Raw genomic sequence first — 21308 nt, forward strand, 5'->3', positions numbered from 1 at the left:
CCACGCGAACCCCCCCCCCCCCCACCCTAACAACCGTGCCAGTGACAAAGCAACAAAGGCGGAACTTGTAAATATAATATGCTCTGGGATGATTTAAAGCAGCTGGACTCTCATTTTCATTTGAACTGTGCAGTGACGAAAGATTCGGCTCATTACCCTTCGACAGTACAACGCAAGCCAACGATGAGCCATGACTAAGGCGTGAGCGCCAGTGAGTGTGCGGTCCCTGCTGGGTGATACAAACGAGTCCACCCACCCACCTTTGCATTTGTTTGTCGTCTTGTCCAGGATGGCCTTTGTTGATACAATTTTGCCATACCTGAGGGACAAGCAGAAAGACAAGGTGTGCACCGTATGCATTAGAAGAGGGAAAAAGAGAGAGCGCGAAAGAGAGAGAGCCAGTTGTACAGCATGCAACAAGGGAGGGTTCAGCAACGGTGACATCATGGCAGTGGCATGAGACATTGGAAGAGGCTGCAATGCAGGCGTCACCGTCCCCAGAATGAGGACGGAAAATAGGCGACCCCTGGATGAATGCAGAATACACAAACGATACTATTGCCCAAAAAAAAAAATAAAAAATACTGATACGTCATTCAGAGCAGTGGAATCGTAGATGGCAAAAGGCGGAACTTCACATTCTTTTGTGTTTTTTTATTCATTCAGAATGATTAGCCGATGGAAGATCTTCAACGTATTCGTCTAGCTCAGTGGTTCTCAACCTGGGTTCGATCGAACACCAGGGGTTCGGTGAATCGGTCTCAGGGGTTCGACGGAGCCTCTGCCATGGAGGATAATTGACGACTCGACATGTCAATTAGTTATGACACGCCCGCTTGGCCATCACTGGCTGCCGATGATCACACGACATTGCTTGTCCAATCAGTGCTGCGGGAAATTTAGTTCGCTTAGTAGTCAACACGTGAGTGTCGTGATAGTACGTTTAAAAAAAAAAAAAAAAGTATACTTATCTCTTTTGAAATCTTATTAAAAATGTTTGTTTTTAATCAATGCGTTTTTTTTAATATCTTGAATTTGTAAAAAAAATATTTTTCATATTTTTCACTCATGAAGCATTCGATGAATGTGCATATTATTTTTTATATTATTATTATTTATTATTATATAATTTATATATATTATTAATATATATTATATTATTACAAATTGGGAATTTCTCCATTGCGAGACTAATAAAGGTTTTCTTATCTTATTAACTGGTTGGGTTCGGTAGCTCTAAAAAGGTTTAGAACCACTGGTCTACCTCAATTAAAATAATACTCATAGATGGATGGACATTGCGCGGCATTTCAGCTATTAAACCAAAATAAAAGGATTCCCGCATGAGTAACGGGTATCCCAAAAACGAAATCAATCGGAATTGTCGTGCAATGTAAATCCAGTCTGAACGGTCGGCAACCAGCAGTGTCGTCGCCACCATCTCAAGCGATCGCTCATCATAAGCGTAACTTGTCAAACTACATAAAGGAAGGACAGGAATGTCCACGCATCCATTTTTCTCCGGCGCTTATCCAGCCCAGCCCGGGCACCTCGCCTCAAACTATTCTAGCAGGGGGGCAGACTAGACCCTGGACTGATGACCAGTGACGGTGTGTGAAGGGGGTCATTGACCAGCGCCTGAGCCCGGCCGGGCCAGATGCCAAATCCTGCCGTCCTCCACGAGCGCAGACTGATTATCTTTGTGTTGAATCAAAGTAAGACATTTGCAAACATCTACTTGTACTTTGGAACAAATATGCTCAAGATTTTGTCTTATTTTCTCACATTGGGACCAAACAAATAATTGAATCATAATCAATTTGTTAGCGTCTTTTCTACACTGAAAAATTGAAATAATGGATTGCATTTGAATATATATGTATATCTTTTCAATCCAATTCATCACATTTACGTTAAATATAACTGAACTGTTCTTTAAAATGTTGGTGAAGAATTAATTTTCTGGTGGGGGGCCCGATGGGCGACCGGTTAGCACGTCCATGTCACCGTGCAGTAGTCCGGCGTTTCCTTCTGGCTCGGGCCTTCCTATTTCGAGCTTGCATGTTCTCCCAATGCATGTGTGGGTTTTCTCCGGGTACTCCGGTTTCCTCCCACATTCCAAAAAACATGCACGGCAGGTTAACAGGTGAACTTAATTGTCCCGAGGCACGAGCGTGACTGCAAATGCTTGTTCGTCTGTGTGCCCTGCGATTGGCTGTCAACCAACTCAGGGTGTACCGCGCCCACTGCCCGAAGACAGCTGGGATGGGCTCCAAGCACGCCCGCGGCACTTGTGAGGATAAAACGGATCGGGGGGGAAAATGGACGGATGAATGAATTTTCTGGTCTCTCATCATCAAACCAGTCCGCGGAGCCTAAAGCGGTTGTATGTCAGCGTACGACTGCTCCCGCAATTTGGAACAAGGCAATCGATAGCAGACCAATAGTAGATAACAACGAGAGGAAGTGCGCTACTCACGGCTGACAGAGTTTGACCAGGTCATGGTCTGTTGTTGATGGGGACAAGCCTCGGATGTAGAGGTTGGTTTTGCTGAGTTGCTCCCAGCCTGCAGTGCTACCGCTGCTGCTGTTGTTGGTGCTGCTGTTGTTACTTGGGCTGGGTGGAGCCATGGGATGAGACAGGAGGCTAACGGGTGACTGGAGGTGGGAAACAAGGGTCCGATTAAAGGTCACGCGGGGATCTTAAATCACCGAGAGGCAACACGTGAATGAGGAATCTTTTTTTTTTTTGCTGTAAAAATGGCTACTGCGGAAAAAAAACTGTCAATGGCAAGTTAGATCGGGGTGTCATTTTTTTTTCTCCACGGTAAATTTCTACAATGTGGCTGGCTAAAAGATACATATCAAAACAGTGTCTTTAATTTCACTTTGCAGACAAATTAAAAATAATCACGCAAGTGTGCTTCATACGAGTCCCGTCAATGAATAAAAAGAGCCTCTAAAATAGCCCACACTCGTTCCTTTATCCTTGCCCGTTTCCTTTCTTCGTATTATAGCGGCCAGGGCAGGGCAATCCACTTCCTCCTTGACAATCTCGCCATTTTGTTTGTGGTTCCAAAAAAAAATAAAATAAAATAATTGAATGAAATACCATCGTAAATCCGGAGCCTTATCATGCCGCTCTGCGTACAGCGGACTTAACATTTTATTTTTTTGATTTACCTGTGCTCATGAATGCGAATCAAGTGCACGTGAAATAAAAACTTGTCAGTGTTATACTTGTTGCAGCCGGTATGAGGGGAAAAACACAAATTCCAGAGTGACTTGTCCTGGTCTGACGAGAGCTTTCCCCTTCAGGGATTTGTAAGCGATTATCCCCCACAACCCCGTTCTCTTTGGCGAATCTCAAGCTGAGAGGAAGCTAATGGAATCTGAAGCATGAAACCCTGACATGACTGAGCAACCCGAGCCGAGAGGAGCTTCTCTCGTCTTCATATTGTCGTCACTGTGAAATCAAGTTTGGCTTTTTGCCGCATCTGACTGTTGGTCACAGTCCTCATTGTCCCTCATTTTAACCTCCCATCCATTCACTGCCCTCCTCAAAGTCGATTTATGAGGAATTGATTGAAGGACTCGACGGAGCGGGCCAAAAATTAGTTCACGAAAGGATTTCCTGTGAGGGATGAGATTTTTTTTTTTTAAATGAAGACGCAGAGGTGAAACGGTGAGCAATAATGTTAGTCCCGTTGTTAGATGAATACAAAAGGTGACAGTAGCAGTCGCCGCCGAATAAAAAAGACAAAAAGCCGTCAGTGTGACCTGTTTTCAATGGCAGTCTCATGACTGGCCCCCCTTTTATTCACAGCGTGACTGTGGTTAATTTCACAATTTTGCAAAGATATTTTGAGAAAACATAAGTCACACATTGGTTCAATCGAGCCCAAAAAAAAATACAGGACAAAAGTCCACATTCTCAAAACGACGGGAAAATTGGCAGCACACCTGTGCGGATTGTTGCCCCAAAAACTTTGGGTTTATTCACACCAGAAATTTGGTCCAGAACAAAAGCGGACCTAATTTTTTTTTTGTTTTGTTTGTTTGGTGCGGTTTGTATTCACACTAACAAAAAGCGAAAGCTCACGTATGATCAACATTCACTATGGGCTAACATTTCCCACAATGCCAGGCTACGGTAGCTGGAGAAGCTACCGTAGCCTTTATTTGGTGCGGATCGAGAGTGGATTGATGGACTGTCAGAGAAACTCTGAAGTTTTGTCTCGTCTAAAAATCAGTTCACCTCTATTCCAGTTTCCCAACCTTAATGGAGCCCGGGCAAAAAAATCTCACAGCGCGGAGGCCAACGTCACAAAGTGTGTGAATACTGAAATAACAACGACCTTCTCTCAATTTACTCAGAAATTCAATTCGTCAGTGTAAAAAAGCTGGGCCTGTTTCATTGATCACAAGGCTGATATTAGCAACATGAATTTGGACTTTTTTTTTTTTTGTTCGCCCAAAAATGTCCAAATGCTGTCTGGCTGGAATGGCCCCTTCAACCTGAGTACAACGCACCAACGATTTTGCGGTTGGGGATAATGCACGGATGATCTCCCCAAACCTTTCCTTCTAACACAGGGAAGCTGTTCTCTGATTGGCTAACAAGTTTCAATCATAAAGAGCCACCAAAAATCTCACACGGGCCAAAATTCAGACTTCAAAATGGCGTCACTGATATGAAATATTGGGACTTACAATAGCGCAAATGGATCATCATTCCTGCAATGTGAAGTAGAACGGGTCATGTACGCTAATCATCTTTTTTTTCTGAATTTATTTGTGATGGAGAAATTTGGAGGCGTTTGAAGCTCTCGTTTCATGGCAACATAACAAACAAACAAGTTCATTGGACCTTCCCCCATCGAATGGAAAGCAATTGATTGTTCTGCCTGCCACCATATGTTATAACACTGAATAAATATTTTGACACCTAGCGTTAATTCCCATAACTTGTTTTACAGTATGTTTCTCTTTACATCCCATGTTGGGGATGGGCCATTTTTTTTAAACAAGTGTTGCCAAAAAAAAAAAAAAAAAAACTAGAGGAAGCCCAAAACATGTCGAGTTAATTGCTTGAACTAGTTACTCCGACAACTAGCATAATGTTCATTTGCGTGACATGATAATATTTTTGGAATTGCTGCAAAAAAAAAAAAAAGAAAATTTAAAATGCCCATTACCGGGAGGGGGGAAAAAAAACACATTCGGAATGAATCATTTGTTTGCTGAGGATGTGGTCTTACAAGAATGCAGCAGTACGATGTGGCTCACATGATGGTTCCAACTCATTGATTTATTTTTTTTTTTCTCCTTTCACAAATTATGGTTGAGTACAACTTTGGATACACAAACATTGAACTGATCTATAACTAAGGAAAATGGAGTACTAATGAGTTGTTTTATGAAAGCTGCATAAGAAAATAACGTACCAAACCCTATGGAGTTTGTCGTTAAGTTGCGCAGTCCTTGCGGCATATGTTTGCCACCTTTATGTGGATTGGTAGGGGAAAACACATTGATTACCAGTAAAGGCAGTGAAGTTGATCGCATGTGTTTCTACATATGTAACTACAGTATGCTATAAAATAGCCAGAGTTGACTTCCAGTTAAGTGCGAGACTGACACTTCCTTTCCCCGAGAGAGCCGGGGTCAGTTTTTGGTTTCATTCACCGATCAATTCATTCGGATACAGGACTGCGAGAAGGAGAATGGGGAGCGGACGACATCTTATCAGTCAGCAACAGACCAGCTGAGCCTGTCGTACTGTATAATGCGCAGGGCTTCCAGTAACAGGCCTCGCCCATTCAGCTCCTGCCACAGGATAACAGCGTGAACATGAGCAAATGGGGCTTATTTTCACAAACCTTTTTGGCTAAGCGAGATTCCGAGAGAAATCAATATATGTAACTGGGACAAACTGAATGCACCAACGCTTAACTCATCACCTTTCAAGGACAATGCTGTGAAATCCAATCCAAACGGGGGAGCGTGCCATTTATTCTGAAGTGCTGCTGGAAAACTTTTGATTTTCCTCTCGCATTGAACTGATCTATAATTAAGGAAAATGGAGTACTACTGAGTTATTCTATGAAAGCTGCAGAAGAAAATAACGTACCAAACCCTATGGAGTTTGTCGTTAAGTTGCGCAGTCCTTGCGGCATATGTTTGCCACCTTTATGTGGATTGGTAGGGGAAAACACATTGATTACCAGTAAAGGCAGTGAAGTTGATCGCATGTGTTTCTACATATGTAACTACAGTATGCTATAGAATAGCCAGAGTTGACTTCCAGTTAAGTGCGAGACTGACACTTCCTTTCCCCGAGAGAGCCGGGGTCAGTTTTTGGTTTCATTCACCGATCAATTCATTCGGATACAGGACTGCGAGAAGGAGAATGGGGAGCGGACGACATCTTATCAGTCAGCAACAGACCAGCTGAGCCTGTCGTACTGTATAATGCGCAGGGCTTCCAGTAACAGGCCTCGCCCATTCAGCTCCTGCCACAGGATAACAGCGTGAACATGAGCAAATGGGGCTTATTTTCACAAACCTTTTTGGCTAAGCGAGATTCCGAGAGAAATCAATATATGTAACTGGGACAAACTGAATGCACCAACGCTTAACTCATCACCTTTCAAGGACAATGCTGTGAAATCCAATCCAAACGGGGGAGCGTGCCATTTATTCTGAAGTGCTGCTGGAAAACTTTTGATTTTCCTCTCGTGCCATTTGGGGTTGCTTCGGAGAAACATAAGTCAAGTCCAAGGCTCGTTTGTTTCGCTCCGTGATGCACGCAGCCGGTATTCACCTTATTCTCGAGAGACCTGTGAATCACACAGGCGCCTTAAACACCGCGCTCTTTTCTTTTTTTTTCCCCTCCACCTAGCATAATAGTCCTCATTCTTCCGAATCCCAACCTTCCCTTTTCACATAGCAAATGAATGCTTCACAAGACCCTGAACGCAACACTCCAGCTTCGCACGAAATAAACATCGACTTTAGGGGCGCGAGTTGACGTCCAACTCGGTTTCGTCATTATTACAGCGGTAATGAGACGTGCGGAAGTCAGTTGTAAAGGGAGAATAGAGCGGATCGAAAACGTATTAGTTACCTGTTTGCGAAACTGAGTCCTTAGTGGGTTTCCAGTATTAGAAAAAATCATCCTCGGTCTGCTGAAGGGGGGAGAGTTGGCTTTTACTTGAATAACTAAGTCCCTCGACTGAAAGTAGGAAACCGGCTGGCATATGTCGGCCGCTCACTCGGCTGACGACGCGCATAAAAATGGAATTGTGAGCATATCTGTGGTCACGCAGCCTCGATATCGTCGACTCTCCGGCAACAGACGGCCCTGTCCCAACTTCGACCGCGGCCCTGCTTCGTCTGTTTGACGGGCTTCATGACTCGCAGTCAGTGGGAAGCAAGAGTGAGGCTGAAATGTTGGACCAAACTATTTCGCCGGCCGCGTAGGGGTGCTCGAATCCCAATTTTCATAAAAAAAACAAAGATTATCGCTACGTTCCGCTGTTTGCAGGCGTGTTTGACCAATTCAAACAGAAACCTCATTATGAGGTGACGAATAACGTCTCGTATAGAGTAAAATGTAATGACTTGTTTTGCTAAAAATACGCCTTTGAGCCCGCTATCCCCCTATGTTGTCGTTTGGAGTGTTACATGATGCATACTTAACATTCCACGGTGTGGCTTGTCCTCATGGTTCTGTTTGCCTTTGCATGAAACGTACTTTTTCAACAAAAGGGGAAATATGGACATTTACCACTCGTGACGATTTGAATTACCTACTGCTCGAGGTATTCTAATTTGGTCACACATAGAGCTGATGACGGACCATTACGACGCTGGTAGTCACGGCGAATGACAACAAGCGGTGACGTCGCCCTTGACCGTATATTTGAATGAGATAGGATGAAAATGCAAACGTCACAATCGTCGACGTCACAAAATCATCGCGGAAATATGAAACGTTGCTCACATGCTCTTATCCGTGTCAGCATTGTTGTTTGTTTGCGTTACTCAAGAGTAAACCATTTCTAATATCTTCTCATCGATGTTACAAATTTTCTAACCCATGACACGTTTTGTAGCATGAACACTACATTACATTTTTAATAAAAAATGTCCCTGATCTTAAAATGACCCTATCTTTATCCTGAATTTAAATCCCCAAGTGACATTATTTGAAATGGCATTAATCATGTACTGTACTTATTTTTACTTAAACAAAAGTAGCACTACTTTATCATATAAGATGAGAATGTAAATAAATAAAATTTTGTAAAGTGTAATAACTCCCTGACTGGAGTAGTCGTGTAACTCTGAAACAAATCTCAAATTGGGGAACTCGTATGTTCAGGTACCGTTCTATAGGTGTGATTTACGATGGGTCATTCCTAAATGAATCTGAAGGTCACCAGTAGAGCAAATAAACATGTTTACCAGGCCAACAGAAGTGACTGGGGTCAGCATGGGAAAAAAGAGGGAAAGGTCCGAGTCGGCACTCTATGCTCTGTGTAGGTGGGCAGGGAAGAGGCAATTGAATCCGTTGGAGAATATTTTGTTGGAGGCCTTAATTTGACTTTGGACAGGTGACTCGTATTGCAATTTACAAAACCAATACAACACCTTAATCAAGTGTAACAACAAAGATAACTACAAGTGAACAGACGTATTATGTATGTATTTATGGATTTTTTTTCAGTACACCGTCCTACAAAGACTAATTGTCACATATTTGTATGCCAATTGTGTGATAATATATCGGGGAATTTCCGAAATGAACACTCCGAAGGTGGAACAGGAGTTTAATCAAAATATTTGGTGAAATCCTTCTCAAAAAACAAAGTTTGAAGTTCAAACTATCATGCATAACATGTGAGATATCGAGTGTGATATTCCGTCAGTCAGCATCTGAAGGATTCACTCAACCAATTTAGCTTTTTCTCCTTTAAGGCCACCACCGAAGGGTACAAGTGATGACAGAGAAGATAAATATGAAAACTGGAGAGGCAGGATTGGAATTAAAAGTACGATACCATCACAAATACATTTTACCAGGCAGAAGTTGAACATGTGGTTTGTTAAGTAATTATGAGTCATGATCTCTGTCCAAAGGCAACTCCATTAACCTTTTTCAAAGCACATACTGTAGTTTAAATGTATTCCACTTTTTTTGTTTGATTATACAGTGGTTAACGTCTCTTAGTTCTTGTATCTCAATTTAGGATTGACAAGCTATCAAGTGTTGTCTGTGCTATTCATAAATATTTGATGGTTTGAATTTATCATTATTATGAACATGAATTATTTTGACATGATTTCATTTGAGGAAAAATTGGAATCGTTTGGTTCAACTTGTGCAACGGAAGTGAGTGCGTTCAGTTCCGGAGTTCCACTGTCATAGGAAAAAGGAAAACGAACTGATTCACTGCAACAAAAGCATCATCACTGTCTTAGCTGTCATAGATTGTCACTGACATAATTTGAGATTCATTTTTATTTATTTATTTTTTTACTCGGGCAAAAAATATCGGATTATAAGTAGATGCGCATCACGCTTATTAACAACTCAGTAAGTACTCACCTGAATTGGCGGCATCGTGTGAAAATTGCCTCTTCTGCTCCTTTAGTGTGGGCCGCAACGCTGCCTCCCGGTTGGGAAAAAAAACCAAACCTGTGAGTCAAAGTATCGCAGCTTTTCTTCACACTTAAACTAGCATGCAGCTGGGCTCGTTCCAAAGCTCTCACGAATGCTTTTGACTCGATCCGACCACCTCAATAGCACACCATTCAATGAGCAAGCATCAGGTCACATTCTGTGCGATATCGCGATTTCGAGGCCGTATCGCACCGCTCTTTTCGAGGCTCCCCTTCATTATAAAGAAAGATTGTTGGAAATGCTGATATTGCGACATGGATCACGTTCATCGAATCATAAACCCATTTTCACTCTGATGCTCGCTGGGGATTTCCAAGGGAAATCAGAGAGTGTGTTTTTCTTTTTTTTTTTCTTTTTCTTTTTTTTTCAGGACTTTCTGCATCTCACGCCATTCCTGATCTTGTGCTTTACAAACAAAAACCCACAGTCATGTTTCAACCAAGTTCGTGTGTCGACTTTGTCTTCAACTGATAGGACTCAACTCGTCTTTTCCAGGCTTCTCGTACAGGAGCCAAAAAATTAGCAAAGTTGGTTTTGTTTTCAGAGTAAGCACACCCCCGTCTTTGGACTTGATGGCTTGATTCTTCTGATCGATATTTTTGAATCAACATCATGTGTGTATGTTTGGATCTTGTCATTGTCACTTTTCTTCATGCCATTTTGCCATTTCTACTTGTCAACCTTTTATAAACCAAATGTTTGGTTTTTTTCCGTTGTTTGTTTTCGGAACCATTCAGAAGTCATTTGGCACGTCAGGCTCAGCTTTACCCAACGTTGTAAATCAAAGAACTGGACATGAACTGTACTGAAAGGAACACAATTTGCTTGACCAGTTTGCAAAGACGACGACAAACTGACACATTTAAGACTCATCGTTGCGTGTTGGCATTGACTGCTCAGTGCTTGTTGAAGAGAATCGGCGTGGGAGAAGATCACGTTACTCATACAAACTCGGAGCACACAGTTCAACAGAATTCCCAACATGACATGAGATTTCCAGGAATAATTTGTTGAGGTAAATTTGGGGGAAAAAAAAACAAACAAGCTTGCGTGGCTGAAGATGAAATCACGGCGCGTCAAAGAAATACTGTACAAAATCAAACGGGCGATTTTGATTGCAAATGCAAGAAGAGATTTGATGGCGCTCGTTGTTCTGCGGCATTTCACCTCCTTTTTCCGAATCCTGTCCACTGAATGAGAGGAAATACTTGACGGGCCGCAGGAAAAGGTTTCACTTTGGAGCTCTGCCCTCAGCGCATTCATGTCAAATGTGCCAAGAATGAGAGTCCTTGTGCTCTTTCGGGCCTCACGTTGACATAACGAGCAGCGCCAACGCGCCGTTTCATTGTGGAAACGCTGCTGCGGGGCAAATCTTCAAACTTGATTGTCAACAGTAAACAGCCACGCGATGGAGCGCCACGGCACAGTGCGCACGTACTTCAAATTCGGTGTGGTCCGAAATGCATTGAAAGGGTTATTTGATCAAGTGCCTCAACATTTCCTGTGAGAAAAGACTTTGTAAGGGCTGAATTTAGTCAGCTGCACCACCCCCACTGAGGACCTTTTTTTTTTTTAAATGTTGAGCACAATCCGCTCCGGGATGTTGGTCATCCTCCAATTTGTTTCCCATGATAAATAATGGAAATGTAATTAATCCTCATCAAAAGCACACATTTATCCTGCAGATAACATTTGAAGTCACATTTCAACAATCTTCCCCAGGGAAGGGATTTCATAAGAATTTAGCGATTCCGATTCCACTGTCGATACCGCTTGTTGATCTGATTCGTATCGATCCTCTTATCGATTTTTATAAGGTGAGGGAATAAAATAACACAAATGGGCTTGTTTGCTTTCACTCTTTCATATCTACAACTTATCCGCAGTGTATCTTAAGGGAAGAAAAAAATGGGGAAGAATTCTCAAAGTAGATCAAGAGACCAAAAAACTTTTTTTTGAGAGAGAGAGAGAGAGAGGGAGAGAGAGAGAAAATCAATATTTTGTGCTCCCTCTTCAGAGTTCCAGTTAAGAGGGGAGCAGCAGCATTTTGGACCAACTGGAGAGGCTTGAGGGAGCATTCAAACTTTTGGCAAATGGTCGCAAAGACGTTTGCCGGACATTTGCGACCTTAAACGAACCGCGACGAAAAGTCAACATTCGGGGCATGGGCAAACGCTCGCGTATCCTTCGCCGCTTAGTGAGAAACGGGCAGTTGCAGTTGAAGTGCTGGTTCTCCCCCAAAGAGGAGGAATCAATAAGCAGAATCATCAGGCGAGCACACACTTTCCAGGAAAACAAATTACTGCGAAGCGGCTCTCAAAAAGAATCGTTCGAGAGCCATTTGGTCCTCTTTTTTCAAATGAGTCTCTAAAACGGCTAAACAAAAAGCCGGATGTGCGTCGTTAAAGCCTTGATGCTGGCTGAGTTCGATACGGTGATATATTGCGCAACGCCTTGCACGGTGTGACTTGGACCTCAATGTTTTGGTGTGGGACATTTTTTTTTTTCCAGCAGTTTTGGATGGTTGACAGATTTATGAGTTGGGATTTTGACGTTCCACCCTTTCTTCCTGAAAGAGCATTTACAATAATTAGACCTTTTTAATTAGAGTGCCGCCGTGATGAATGATCGTGTTTCCAATGAGACAAACATGTCAGAGTTGGACACCAATGCAGGAAAATAATGATCACCACTTGTATCGGTGTGCACCGGCGCTCTATTTACTGTACAAACAACTTTTGATGAATTGCTATAGATGCCCAACAGAACTCCAAAGTAGAAATGAAACGGTCACATTAAAGTTTGTGAGTGGCTGCAAGACTGTGTGGCTTGTTTCATATTTGCGATGGAAAATGTCCATCCTGTCATGATATTGCCCAAAATCTGATTAATGAAGCAGACCACAAGTCTCTTGTGTAACTCAAGATTGCTGTAGGCCCTTTAGCGTACTTTCCTCATATCCTCAAATGCCCTTTCACTTCTTGACATTTTTTTTTCAAATTCTAAGTCGAGCTGAAATAAATGTCCTCTTTCTCTCTCGATACTGTAATCAAATTATTCACAGAAGGAAGAGAAACAAATAAATTCGTCTCGCGCTGCTGCAGCACAGATTTTTGAGATGAAATACAGCACAATCTATCACTTAGGAAGGTGTCATTCAGTCCCGAATGAGCTCCGTCTCGTTTTTGTTTACCTCTCAAAAAAAAAAAAAAAAGGCATTTGAACAGGGGGTGTGGACTATTTATATCCCCTGTATGAGTGAAACTAGGTGACCAAGTCCCCCTCCGTGTGAACTAAGTCAACTCTCATTGAGATTTTGTCTGCTTGTGAACAGAATTTCGGAGACAAAGAAGCCATCGGCCTCTTTTATGCTGAGCAAAATTGCTCCATCGTGGCCCAAAATCAAACGCCCGCCTTCATGTTCCTTTTCATCGAATATCAAGCGGGATATTGCTTGCACGCAGGCAGCTCCGAGCCTTCCTCCGTACCTGGAAAACCGCTGGCGGGATGGGAATGTGATGCCAAGTCAAGAGCTGTTGAGCGCTGCACAATAGCCTCATCCTGCAAGCGGCAGCGCCCGACGGATTTGTGTGACAAACCGTCGACGAGTCTGAGCGCCTCTTTGCACACAACGTGTCGGCCTACAGTCTTTAAATAGCAGGAAGCCCCCGAGGCCAGAGTCTCCACTGAGATAATGCCGCCTTCTGCTTTACCTTTTTCGTGGAAGTCTGCTCTGCATGGCCCGTTGCGCCGCTGTTGAGGACATCCTGTTTGCTTGCATTCCTGGAAGTGCAGAAAAGGCATTGCAACACCGTCAACGCTAGTTTTGCTATTGTTTGGCACAATTGTTGTATTGTTGAGAATCATTTCCTTTTTTTTTTTTCCTGTCCATATTGTGCTTCAATGAGCTGCCGCTAAATTCTTTCTCAAACTGTTAATCTGGTCCTCTGAAATTTGATATGCGTTCGGGCTCGCATTCTTCCCACTTCCCCCACAACATGCCGGAGTGCCGAGTGCTTAGCTTTGCCCTCCGTCTGATCTCAAATTTCTGCAGACCTACACCACACTGTTTGTTTTCCTTGGAGGAAGCATCATTGAAGCACATGCTGTCACAAGATTTATTGCCCGGGTCCAGTCAGACCTTTATCTTCCCAGTGGCCGGGTTTAACGCAGCTTCCTCAGATGATCTCTGTACGTCGTCTGCAAACAATGCAGTGGGGCCTAAATTTAATATTCACGGTTTCAATATTGATAAGACGAATCAGCATTATCATTTTGGCTATAATCGTACAGTCCTGTGGGTATTATCTGTCTAGATGTGTTGCTACACCATTAATAAAACACTATAGTATTCGGTAGCCCGTCTGGCATTTGCCATTATGTGTTAGCAGTAAGCTAACCGTGAACTTCAAGGCAAAACTATGTAGTTTATTTAAATACCCAAGATGTAACACTGTGTTTGATGTTTACTTTGACAGTAAACTTCATCGAGGAGTGGGAATAAACAGCTTGAAGCCTTAAAAAAAAGTCACTATATGCCAGGCTGCGTTGAGGGTCTGCCAAATGGTCATCTGTCAAATTTGGGGTCACAAGTCAAAGCATTAAAAAAAAGTACTCCAAATGACAGCTTGTGTTTTGAAAAACCTGTATGTCGAGTCGCTCGATCCTTAAGGCGCCACCACAGTCAACTTGATAATTGTTAAAGCTGGTTAAAACATTGCCACATGTCCTCTAAACAAAGGCCTTCCTTTGATGCCTGCTTAGGTCTTCCCAGAGGTTAGCTGCATGATGCTGCAAATGGACACCACAACTCCCTGGAGACCAATTCTTGTGAAATGTTGTTGGCCTCTCTGCAGTGCTGACGCTTTTTGGCCGCCAGGTCAGTGCACAGGAAAGAGACGCAACATGGAAGATGTACATTTATCCGTGCTTCTTTAAATGAAAAATGAAATTTAAAATGGCACCGTCGAGTGCAAAAACAATCCAAAAATCTCCTTGCTGCCATCTGCTGGTCATTTTGAGTGCCTCCACTACAATCGTAATACTTCATGTAAAATTAAATTATAAGAATAGGAATTAGCTAAATAAATTAATATCCCATGGACTCTTTCTTCATTAAAAATAGGTTTGTTAAGTTTTAAGTGATGGAGACAAATGGCCCCACTAAGTGACATTATGAAATTCCATTAGTAAACATTTACTGTAGAGTGCAAATATCAACTAGGAAATGGGTGTACCTCACCAGTGACATTTGCTGTTCTACTAGGATGGCAAAGTTGCACAAGTAGTGTGCAGAAATGTCGCTCCGTAGTCAAAGACTAGTATTGGAAAAAACATAACCAGAAATTTGCTCTACGAGTGGGCTGAATTATCCTATTACGAAGGGATTGGCGGCTTTCTAAAGACATGCTAACCGCAAAGACCACCATGCCACCTCACTGTACTACAGCTTTACTAAACTAATTTGAATCACAAACCTCCTCTGCATGTCTTTTCCTGTAAAATGTTGCGTACAGCTGTATTTAACGTTTGTGTACACATTTGTCTGAAATAATGAGGAACGTTTGCTTTTAAACATTTCAGTACATTAAAAAAAAGTTGTATAAAAATATTTTCATGTCACTATTCTAGCGCAGTGTTAATTTTCAAACTGTGCGTAAAGTTACAGTTTCTTACAATGACATTTTATGATTAACATCGCAGCATTTTTTATTTTAATCAAGAGTTGGGTACTTGTCTTTGGAGAGAGCTCGGTGGTTTGAGGTGGTACTTTGTGTAAAAACAACAAAAGTTTGAGTAGCACTGACAAGTTAAGATACAGTATATCATTTCTGGCTGCAAATCGTGATCCAAACATCCCACAGGAATCCAATACGTGTTTCATCTACCGCCTACATTTGCCACCGACGCTGTTTTGTAGAAAATTAATCGTAAAGTCTTTCTTGCCAAAATAGTTTGTGCGTCGAGCGACTTCCAAAACAAACCCCAACAAGAAGCAGAAGAACAAGGTGAGCTTTGCCGAGCTGTTCTGCCGTTGTCGGGTGAGGGTGGGGGGGAGCGGTTTCACGCAGCAGACGTGTGGGCGGGACCAAACTCCAAGAGCGGGCTGCCGCGCCGCCACACCGCGCGCCCATTGGTCGATAACAACCAAAGGCGGAAGTGCGCGGAGCAGTGGGGATTCCCCGAGGGAAGTTCCCAACTCCGCTAAGTAGGCTATGTAAAAACACACACTTCGCCATCTCTTCAGCCCCACTTCCTAACTCTGTGCGCGCGCGCGTGTCGCTTATGTGCGTGCGTCTGCGTGTGTGAAGAAGATCATGTTGTCCACACATTAAATTTCGCCTTTAATCCCCAATGAAGGTAAGCGAACGCTGAGTGGCAATCGTGTTGTGACGTAGGACGCACGTAAATCGATCGTCGGTTAGCTTGAATTGCTGAATACGGTTTCCACATCTGACGGTCTACTTCTTACGATTCGCCCGTGTTGTGAATTTGACTGGAAAGTAACTGTTGATTGGCGAGGGGCTTGCAAAAGTTCACCAAACTAGACTTCCCGTGCCACTACTGTGGCACATGGAAATGTAAATATACAAGTTTGATCCAGGAACTTTTTGGAAAGCAAAAACACGAAGGGGCACAATAAATAGTTATTACTCAGCCTCAGTCTTATTTTACTCGTCTTGAAGTTTGAAGCTGGCTTGTTTTATTGCTCGAGTTGCCATCGGATCTTGAAATGAGAGTACAATTAGAGGAAGTCTACTTGCAGGAATTACTTTGCCAAGGTCATCATATTTACAGCTTTTCAGAGTGTCGTTTCATCATCAAGGCATTTCCTAAAATGTAAATAACTTAACTGGGTTGCTGGAGTTACTTAAAAGTATAAAAAGTTATCATAAAGTATTTGAAAGTCCGGCAGTGTGTTTCACGGCAGTCTCTGGCTAATTTGTCTGCTTGTTCAATGGGGAAATTACCAAACAGAGGCATAAAAGTGTTAACAAAATATGATGTCTTTTTCATTCTTGACATGGGCTTCTTCAAGCAGAATTGTGTTTATCCCCACCGAATACTACATACTTGATGTGATAATTTTTTTTGATGTCTAATCTATGACAGTTCAGGGTGCGCGCGGCGCGCGCGCGCGCACACACACACACACACACACACACACATACACTTGACAATGACTTGCATTGACAGGTCCCATGTCTGCTCTGTCAGTGATGATTGCGGCGCACACGGCATGGAGAGGAACATTGGAGACCAGCTCAACAAAGCTTTCGAGGCTTATCGCCAGGTCTCAATTGAAAAGGACCATGCCCAAAAGGAGCTGCAGCAAATGGTAAAGGCCGCCAATCACTTCCACTAGCAACACGGCACAAAAATTTATTTAATAACCACCTTGCAGTGCCAGTCGGACCAGGAGAGATAGTGAACCACTGTTTTTAGGTTGCCACAGTCACAGGCCACAACGCAAAGCACTCGTGTGTAATTAGATGAAAATAGAAGTGTCGTAGATTGATGTTGTCAGAGGTCCTAATTTATTGTTGCTTGTGGTTGCCCGGGTTAAAAAAAAAAATGTCAGGTGACATGTCAGAAAATGTTGTGAGTTCCCCAAGTACCGTTGAACCTGAAATTGAACAAGACAGGAAATGAATAAATCGGTTACGGTACATACACAGGTTCAAGGAGCACCTCATCTCAAAATGGCTTCCCGTGTTGTCTGCGGACGCTTTGAATGTTTCCTCTCCATTAAGTGTTGGTCAGGTGTCTTCGGAAGGGCTAAAGTTTTACACATGATTTTTTTCAGACTGTTAAAATGTCTTTGACTGTCATGTTAAGATGCAACGCATTGAGATAAGAACAACTTTGAGGTCAACCAACATCATGGAACAGTTCCCGCTGCATTGGATTGCGTAGGTGTGCCTAATGAAGTGGCCGATGAGTGTAGCGTCGCACAATGCATCTCTTTAAAAAAAAAAACAGTAGTACTAAAAAAAAATATGCCTGATCACTGCTATGTTGACATCGAAATGTGACGGCTAAGGCTTGGGACCAGTCAGTCCGACCACAAATGTATTATTTTTGAACAGACTGAATATTATCAGCAATACACTCAAGAACTGCAAAGGCAGATCGAAGACCAGCAGCAGCTGATTGGCCAACTGAAAGCTCAGCTGTCTGCAACAAGGCAACCATCAGGTGAGGGATGCGACCCGAATCCTCTACTCTTGCACGTCTTTCTGGGACTTGGCGATGGACTCTTTTGAATGACATGCAGCCACCTTTCTACTGCTTTGCCACCTGCCTGCCGCACATTGACACTCTTTTGGATTCTAAGGGGAGACCAAATGCGAGTCGTGCAACCATCTCGTGGACGGGGCCACCGCACATGGGAAAACACAGCATCAGGTATTCGTGCTCGCTCTCTTTTTTTGTTTTTTGGGGGAGAGGTTGGGGGTTTTAAATAAACTAAGCACCTTTTCCCCGTTGTTGTATTTGTGTGGAAGCATACCCAAACTGTCTGCTGCAGCCAATTACGGCTGACTTTGGGTGAATGTGGACTGGTCCTGAGCCAGTCACGGGGCTCATGTAGACAAACGCTCGTTCGCACTAGATGACAATTTGCAGTCTTCGATGAACCTTAAAATGCATGTTTTTGGAATGATCGGAATGTGGGAGGAAGCTGAAGAAAACCCGCGCAAGCACGAGGCGAATGTGCAAACTGGAAGGGACAGAGGCGAGATTCAAACACTGAACTGTGCGCCGTTGACATTTTGAGGAGACAGAATAAAAACTGCTGCCATTTACTTACTACTACTACTACAAAAAAAATGGCAGTGTTGTTATTCATAGCTGTAGTTCAGGTTTTGCCGCCAGGCTCTGAGCTTGCAGTCATACCAAAGTTGTCGTTATTGTGACGTGGAAAGAGCGCAATGAATCAATGCAAGCTTACCGGAACTTGCAAATCAAATGCAGCCGTTTGAAAATCAGACGATAATCATGAAGGGACTTGTCCGAGTTTTCAGGTGACTGCTTGACGCTCTCCGGAGGGGGGGGGGAACAACAGTGGCAACAAGGCGCTCTCTTGTGGACAAACTGCTCAATAACAACCACCATAAAACATATATTTGATTTCAAAATTATATGCTGGTCATCTCCAAGTACATTCTTCATTTTTATTTTACTGGGCAGTAATTACAAATGATGTGATTGGCTGAAAAGGACCCCCCCACACACTCCCCCCCTTTGGCCTTGAACTGCACTTTCACTTTCACAAGATGGTGCCAGAGGACAACGTTGCTGCAAGATTGAGTCCGGCGTGTTCCTTGAGCCTCCACAAATGCAGATTGATTTGCACTATTAACTTGGATACATTCAATTCTAATCATAATTTTTTTTTCCAGGAGACTCTCAGCACCGTTGCCCCGCTAAAGACTGTCACTAACTGTGTTGACTAGTAAGTCTTTATTTTTTTATTGATCATCCCCCCAAGACAGGACACAAGTTCAAACGTGCGCTTGTGTCTCATGTGTGAATTTGTTTTGTCAGTCAGGACATGCTGGATGCACTGGAAGCCATTCATGGAACTTTCCGGCAGATTCGCTCTCTGTCCCGACGGCAAAAAGATCACCTGAAGAGATTCCGCGGTGGGATGGAAACTGCAACTGGTACTTGTGCTATCTGCCGGAGAAATTGTTGGACTCTTGTGCGAGGCCCGAAGTAGAATATCCCAAATATTAAAAGCGTTCCTCTGAATTGTCCGCGGACCTCAAATTAGATTTTCGAAAGCTAAGATCGTAATGATGATCCGTTTGAATCTGGAGCGCAAAAGTATTTTGGGTGGGCCTACGCAAGGGCTCCTGCTCACTAAAATAACTTGAAACAGACAAAAGCAATAAGGATATTTTATTTTTGTCTTGCAACAGATTTAGTTAATCATTTAATCAACTCGACGCTCAGCATGTTTCAATAGGCGCCGTACGGCATTGAAAATGGGACTATCTCCATCTCATTGACAGAGATACCAAAGAGGTTGAAAAAGGAGTTGTTTCAAAATTCCAACGACATATTTCAGTGGATCTGGGCTTCATAATCGATTTCACAAAGCTTCACAAATGTTCAATATTTGCTTAGCTGCGACTTCCTCTTTGAGTATCTTTTGCGCTACGTCCAAATCTATTTCCTTCCTTTTAAAAAAAAATAAATAAATAAAAGTTTAATTTCCTCAAAAGCTGAGTTCAAGCATGTTCTGACACATTTCATTCCCTCTGATCTTTATTCCCCACCCTAAAATAACCCAACTCATTAACATTATACTTATTTCATGTTTACACCTCTTGTCAAAATTCGGGATCAGTTCTGCATCCTCCGTGTTCACTTGAAATGGCAAAAAAAAACAACGTCTTGGAAATCAAATGCTGGATGTGCTGTGCGACAGATCAGCAGTTCTCCATGCCCATCCAGTGCACAGACCGCGCGGCAGAACCCGAAGCACCCTTCTTCCTGGCGTCGAGGTCGACGCCGCACATCCCGCTGGTGCCCACCTTGCTGGCGTCGCGCGGCGCCAGCCCCGACGACAGGGACTTTATAGACTCGCTCTCCAAGTTCAGCGTGAAATTCCCGCCTCCCGTGGACAGCGAATACGACTTCCTGAACAGCGCTCCGGAGAGGCACGTTGCTCTGACCGTGCCCGTGAAGCGGCCCCTCAGCGGCATCCCCGCGGCGACCAGCAACGAGGAGCGGGAGGGGGAGCAGGAGGGGGAGGAGGAGGAGGAGGAGCCCTCGGAACTGTCCGTGGCTTTTGTCATCCCGACGTTCGCCTCCCACACGACGTCCTCCTCGCTCTCCCAGGAGGACGTTCGGGGCCCCCAGCAGGTGAGAAGCAGGTCTGAGAAAAGTAGTAGCAAATTATCGGTTTCCGCTTGCTCTTCGCTAATGGAAGAGCGCGAGTGTGTGAAAAGTCCAAAATAAGCGCCGCGGCGCAACTTGAAACACATTACCGCGTAATGGGTGCTAATCCCTTGTTTTTCTGTTTCAACTCTGCACTTGCGTCTGCTTGCGTGTTTGCCGGAAGGTGTGAGCCAGATGTAAGCGCCGCTCGCTGTCAGAATCTGATGAAACAACGCGTGATGATCACAACGCGTACCTTTTTTAATTGCGACACATATCCGCAACTGCCACGGCAGTTGTAAAAGTAACGTCGCCAGACGCACGAGGGTCGCGTTTTGACCCTCTTCGCGGCAGAGATGGCGACGGCTCAGCGCAGCGTCCCGGATAAATGTGCCTTCTGCCACGCCGTGGTTCCTCAGGAGCAAATGAACAGCCACCTCTACTCACATTTCTCGCCTTCGGATGAAACGCATCGCTGACTTTGCTCGCAAACCAGCCCAGAGACTTCATGTAAGCGTGGCCCGAGCGCCGCCCGCCGCAATGTACGTTCACTGTACGGGACACCGCAATGAGACTTGAATCCATCTTATTTAATATTGAAGAATTGAATGGTACAGTCCCCCGCCCCCCATATATTTGTTTTTTTTCTAATAGGCCTCCAGCTGAGACTTAATGATGATGCATAATGAGGAAATAAAGCCTGCGATGAATCTTTTCTTGTAAGGTG

At 43.6% G+C, this 21308-nt stretch overlaps 2 protein-coding genes and 1 long non-coding RNA gene across 5 annotated transcripts in view; 2 read left to right on the forward strand and 1 right to left on the reverse strand.

Moving 5' to 3' along the window:
• The window catches only part of rbms1b (RNA binding motif, single stranded interacting protein 1b), a 19314-nt gene extending 9613 nt beyond the window's left edge, over positions 1–9701 (reverse strand). The window contains exons 1-3 of one of the 3 annotated variants that reach the window (XM_019868195.1): positions 9617–9701; positions 2480–2658; positions 261–319 (exon numbers count right to left, since the gene is read on the reverse strand). In XM_019868195.1, coding sequence (XP_019723754.1) covers positions 261–319; positions 2480–2658; positions 9617–9631 — 253 coding nt within the window. In that variant the 5' untranslated portion in view covers positions 9632–9701. Of the gene's footprint in view, positions 1–260; positions 320–2479; positions 2659–7129; positions 7435–7700; positions 7779–9616 lie in introns of those variants that run through there. The other 2 variants (XM_019868196.1, XM_019868194.1) reach the window with 2 other exon arrangements.
• LOC109514807 (uncharacterized) overlaps positions 1–15717 on the forward strand; it is a 27737-nt gene extending 12020 nt beyond the window's left edge. Inside the window, exons 2-3 of the long non-coding RNA XR_002168057.1 lie at positions 14456–14570; positions 15646–15717. This is a non-coding gene — a long non-coding RNA (uncharacterized LOC109514807). The remainder of the gene's footprint in view (positions 1–14455; positions 14571–15645) is intronic.
• Positions 15718–15865: 148 nt separating this feature from the next.
• tank (TRAF family member-associated NFKB activator) lies at positions 15866–21308 on the forward strand. Its single transcript, XM_019868158.1, has 9 exons — positions 15866–16051; positions 16889–17030; positions 17782–17890; positions 18030–18100; positions 19096–19148; positions 19241–19359; positions 20130–20658; positions 20766–20778; positions 20899–21308. Exons 2-9 carry the CDS (start codon positions 16932–16934, stop codon positions 21058–21060), a joined length of 1155 nt encoding a protein of 384 aa, XP_019723717.1. The 5' UTR covers positions 15866–16051; positions 16889–16931; the 3' UTR covers positions 21061–21308.

The sequence above is a fragment of the Hippocampus comes genome, unplaced genomic scaffold (genome assembly GCF_001891065.2).
Source record: "Hippocampus comes isolate QL1 unplaced genomic scaffold, H_comes_QL1_v1.1 scaffold133, whole genome shotgun sequence".
In the NCBI taxonomy this organism is placed as follows: Eukaryota; Metazoa; Chordata; class Actinopteri; order Syngnathiformes; family Syngnathidae; genus Hippocampus; species Hippocampus comes.